At 30.6% G+C, this 5044-nt stretch overlaps 1 protein-coding gene across 1 annotated transcript; it reads left to right on the plus strand.

The window, feature by feature from the left end:
• Positions 1-231: 231 nt before the first annotated feature.
• LOC108721902 (alpha-tocopherol transfer protein-like) lies at positions 232-3505 on the plus strand. The gene is made up of 4 exons (XM_018446702.1): positions 232-581; positions 2004-2292; positions 2556-2919; positions 3248-3505. Exons 1-4 carry the CDS (start codon positions 575-577, stop codon positions 3503-3505), a joined length of 918 nt encoding a protein of 305 aa, XP_018302204.1. The 5' UTR covers positions 232-574.
• Positions 3506-5044: the final 1539 nt, after the last annotated feature.

The raw sequence follows: 5044 nt of genomic DNA on the forward strand, positions 1-5044 counted from the left end.
AATATGACTTTTTTATGCTCCACTTTTTGTAATCCTTGTCCATTTATCTATGGACAAAGGCCTCTTAGGATAAGAATAGAAATAAGACTTTCTATAAAAACAACTCAGTAACTCGAATTTTCTAGAAGTTTCTCTAAAGCCTTTAAATAGAGAACTCTTGGACTAAGCGAGCAGTCTATCGAGTTCTGCGAAACCAGTCGCATTTAAAAATGAATATTGTATTAGATCAATAGTTTTTTATTTGAAAGAACATTATTGCAAATCTTAAAAGTGAATATTGTACTAGATCAATAGTAAAAAGTTTTTTATTTGAAAGAACATTATTACGAATCTTACATCCAAGACGTAGTGTAACATGAATTTAATGTTCGTAGAAGTTACACTTCAGCAAATACCAATTAGCAAAACAACTATTAATATTTCCCCACCCAACAGTTTAACTATAATGACTGCGTTCATCAAAGTCAAATGATCAGTGAATGCTCAGTTCTTCGCTGGATCTAACATTGTAACATATAGGAACCAGTCATATTAAGGAATCTACTGACGATCTTCTTTCTGCTGAACACACTCAATGTCGTGTATGTATATACGAGGGTCGTTTGAAAAGTTTTGAGCCTAACATAGAAACAAGTAATTTTTCGATCAAATTCAATTTTATTTTTCCACATAGTCTCCTTTTAAATCGATACATTTTTTCGAGTGATGCTCCCACCCCTTTAATCCATTCAAATAATACTGAGCGTCTTGCTTTGCAAAATAGGCATCTACGGATGCGATGACCTCGTTCGATGAAAATTTCTGTCCTCCGAGCCAAACTTTGAGCCTAGGAAACAGAAAAAAGTCGCTGGGGCCAGATCTGATGAATACGATGGATGGTCAATTAATTCGAACCGCAATTCATGAATTTTTATCATGGCGACTGCTGATATTCGATTTTTTCCATTTTTACAAAAACATTGACATTGACTGGCACAAATGACTGTCAAACAACAACTAAGCGCCGGAAGTAGCTACAATTTTCGCGGGTATCTTTCAAAATATGTACGATTATAGTACCAAAATTGTTTTGACGAGTAATGCCATCTTCATGTTGAGGCTCAAAACTTTTCAGACGACCTATGTATATTGCGTAATAGTTACATTGTTGAATAGGAAATTAAGTGACAATTATCTTTCTATAGTTGTGTTTGTTGGGACGTAAACTTTTCTGCAAGTCACTCTAATTAGAGTTTATAATATTAAATATTGAATCTTATTCCACCGTGAGAACATTTGAGAACACAATCAATAGAATCAGTGCCTTTAACAATCTTAGCGTTTATGAATCTTAAGTGTTTATGTAATTCTGTGTGAATTTATATACTACGTAAAAGTATCAAATTGTTAAATTGCTAATCAATGTAACTCGTGATATAATTATTGCGGTAGTTTAGTAAAGTTTGCGTTTCAAGACCGAAAAGTCATTTCGGCGCACTGTTTAAAGGATTACATACCCCAGACAGCACAGAGTATGTATGATAAATATTTATTAATATTCATTTTTTTAAATGTTGTATAAAATATTGCATATATATTTTACATAAATCTTTATTTGAAGTATTAAAATATAGACTAAATATTTTATGTAATATTTATGATAAATATAAATAAATATTTCCAATAAGTATTTTTTACTTGGATTAAATTATAAATTAAAATATAAATGTTGTGTGCTGTCTAGGACATAGTATATAAATTCATACAGAATTAAATAAGCACTTAAAATCCAGCTAACAATAAGACCGTTCGAAGCATTGATTCTATTAGAATTTATAATCAATGTAAATTATTACTAGAGTGAATGGTGATTGATTTCACCATATTAGTTCTTGCCAAGTCTTTGGATTGTTCGGTATATCCTTATTAATTTAAAAAATATCTCAATAAAAACTCTCGGAAAGAACACATCGTGAAGGATAGAAAGTGTTCTAAAGAAGATAATCGTACATATTAAATTTTAGTTTCAATGTCTATAATAAAAGGAGTCACATTAGAAGAAGAAATGAAGAAGAATCCTCAATTGAAACTATCCGATATACAATCACTGAGAGAGTGGTGCGAGAAACAACCGCACTTGCCAAAAATTGAGGACAACTTTCTCGCTTTGTTTCTTCACAGCAATTACTATCAAATGGAACCAACGAAAAACACAATCGAGAATTATTATACAACCAGGACACATATGTCAGATATTTTTTGCAATCGAGATCCTTTTCAGGAAAAAGGATTACGACAAATCTTCAAATTCGCGTAAATTTTATGAATATTAATGAGCGAATAGCAGTAATATAATTTGTTCGTGTATATAAAATGGCCAATTTATAATATTTAAAATTTTAATCACATTAATACATAATTTAAGATTCATATATATATATATAATATATATGCAAATAAAATAAATCCTATAAGATGTACAGATACATTTTTGAAAGTACCTAGAATATTTTTATTAATATTTTCATACATACTTATTACATGAACTTGATTTAAAATTAATTTGATTTAAAAAGGGCTGCTTTTTCTCTGAATGGATTAACAAAGGATGGCTATAAGATGATATTTGCAACATTGCTGGACAGCGATCTTTCTTTCTATGACTACAATAACTGCTTCAAATATGGCGTAATGACATCCGACATACATTTTCTGATGGAGGGTACAAATAATGGTTACATTTTCATTTTTGACGTTAGCAAATTATCTTTCGGTCATGTTACGCGAGTAAATCCATTGACAGTAAAGAAACATCTGTACTACATTCAAGAGGCAATGCCGATACGTTTAAAGGCAATCCATGTTTTAAACGCGACACCTGCTATGGAATTATTCATGAACATGGCGAAACCTTTCTTGAAAAACGAGTTGATAAAGATAGTAAGTATTACAAATCAATTAATTAAGTTCAATTGTACTTAGCAACAACCGTGTTTTTAAGAAATACAATCATTTGCAACAAACGCGATATAAGCGCGATCAAATAATTCTAATGTAATTGTAATAACTATATGTAATCGTACTCTTTTATAGATTTAAATAAATCATGTCTTATCATTTCAAAATATAATTTTTTATCATCATCGATAAACATGGAAATTTTTGCGTCTAGTTATCCGTAACATCATCATTTTAAATGGGAAAATTATACTCAATGTTATACCATTCTATTTAGACAAGATTTTCTAAATTGATTTAACTTTTTTAGATACATTTTCACGTATCATTAGAGAGCATTTCTGAATATATCTCAGTAGATGCGTTGCCAAACGAAATAGGTGGAAAAGCAGGTTCTGTGCACAAACTAGCTGAAATTCAAGTGAAAACATTGGAAGACTACCGCGAGTGGTTTCTGCTAGATGAATCAACCAGACGCGTTGACGAAGCATTAAGAATCGGCAAGAGTAAAACAGCAAATGATTTGTTTGGTATAGAGGGTAATTTTAAAAAACTCGATATAGATTAATAAATACTTATAACTTTATCTAATTTAATTACGCTACTATTATGTAATCTCTATTGATATTATTGATTTGTACTTCGTATTTTGGAATGTCTTATATAATTATTATATCGTGCATTTGTTTATGCTATTCTTATGCAAACTCTTTTAATATTTATAGTTTGCAGTTTATGTAATGTTTTATTTTCATTTATATGCATCATGCTGTCTAACCGAATTAAAAAAAATGTCTTCACTAACTTTAGAGTTTGTACTTTTTATTTGTACCTTAGTTCATTTGTACTGTCCATTTTCCTTGTCGTTGTAGTCTTCACTTAAAATTTCAATCCATAAGAAACGACGACTTTACTTCGATCGATGATTAAGATTAGCATTGAACTCACGACTGTACTTTGATCCAACAGCGTGGAATTTTTAAAAATTTTACTAATAATGACCTAAAATGTAGCAAATGTAACACAAAACTAGTTAGCACCTCTTCGGTTTTCAGTGGATCATTCTTTTTTTTTACCAAATTTTCAACAGATGGAAAATTTCGGAAAAAGTCGTCGGTTCACTTCTCGAAATTTTGATGGCCTATTTTTAAATTCGTACATCGATTTTTCTCCGGTTTTTTAACAGATCTCCAACAGAGGGATGATCTTGCTCCAAGAAGTTTAACTTTCAATAATTTCGACAGTATTTAGGGTAACTCCGGCAAACACGCCGCGCTGGGATTTATAGACACGCCGCAGAAGTCAGAAAAAATAGAAGGAGTGGGGATAATTTTCCCGCAACTACTCTGTCACATGCCTTTATGTTATATTAATATTGTGTTATGATTTCAACTTCTAACTGTTAATATTAATGAAATTATTATGAGTTGAATCGACTTGTCACTGTAATAAGTTACGCCATCATAAATTATAATCTACATAAAATAATTACTGTAGAGCGTGTAAAAGACCTAGTGGTTATTTCATGATACATTATACGTGTAGAGGAATAGTAAAGCATGTTTTATAGCAAAATACAAGTGCTTTGCTTTCGTATTCTTTGTTTAATTTGCTGTCTCTCTCTTGTATATCCCACCGTTTGGGATATACGGCATTTTCAGCGGATGGGATTTATGCCCAAAGCATACAAAGTGCGTAGATTGAATTCAGTGCACTAAATGCAATGAATATATTACATGAAATATGTACCTCATGTCATAACACTTATAATATATGTAGGAAGATTGTAATTATTATGTATTACTTCATATACATATTCATCATTCTTATTCCTTAATAAAACTTTAAAAACGCATTTTGTAAGTTATTGTGTCATTTTACGTCTTATTTATAAGCAATAAGATCTTTTGTGATGATTACGATATTAATTAGGTCAGACAAAAAAACAATTAAAGACAAGATTACACGAACCATCTCCGATATTAATAAGAAGTCAAAATCTCCAACGGTGATTACTAATCACCGCATTGACCAGAATCATAATTTTGACTGAGATAATGTTGAAATTTTAGATAGAAGCTTCTTATAATAAGAGACTAATATCGGA

The sequence above is a fragment of the Mycetomoellerius zeteki genome, unplaced genomic scaffold (genome assembly GCF_001594055.1).
Source record: "Mycetomoellerius zeteki isolate Tzet28-1 unplaced genomic scaffold, Tzet1.0 scaffold188, whole genome shotgun sequence".
Lineage (NCBI taxonomy): Eukaryota > Metazoa > Arthropoda > Insecta > Hymenoptera > Formicidae > Mycetomoellerius > Mycetomoellerius zeteki.

Coding starts and splice junctions, on each gene's coding strand:
- LOC108721902 (XM_018446702.1), top strand. Junction 2,293..2,555: donor CGACAAATCTTCAAATTCGC/GTAAATTTTATG, acceptor TGATTTAAAAAG/GGCTGCTTTTTCTCTGAATG. Junction 2,920..3,247: donor AAAACGAGTTGATAAAGATA/GTAAGTATTACA, acceptor TAACTTTTTTAG/ATACATTTTCACGTATCATT.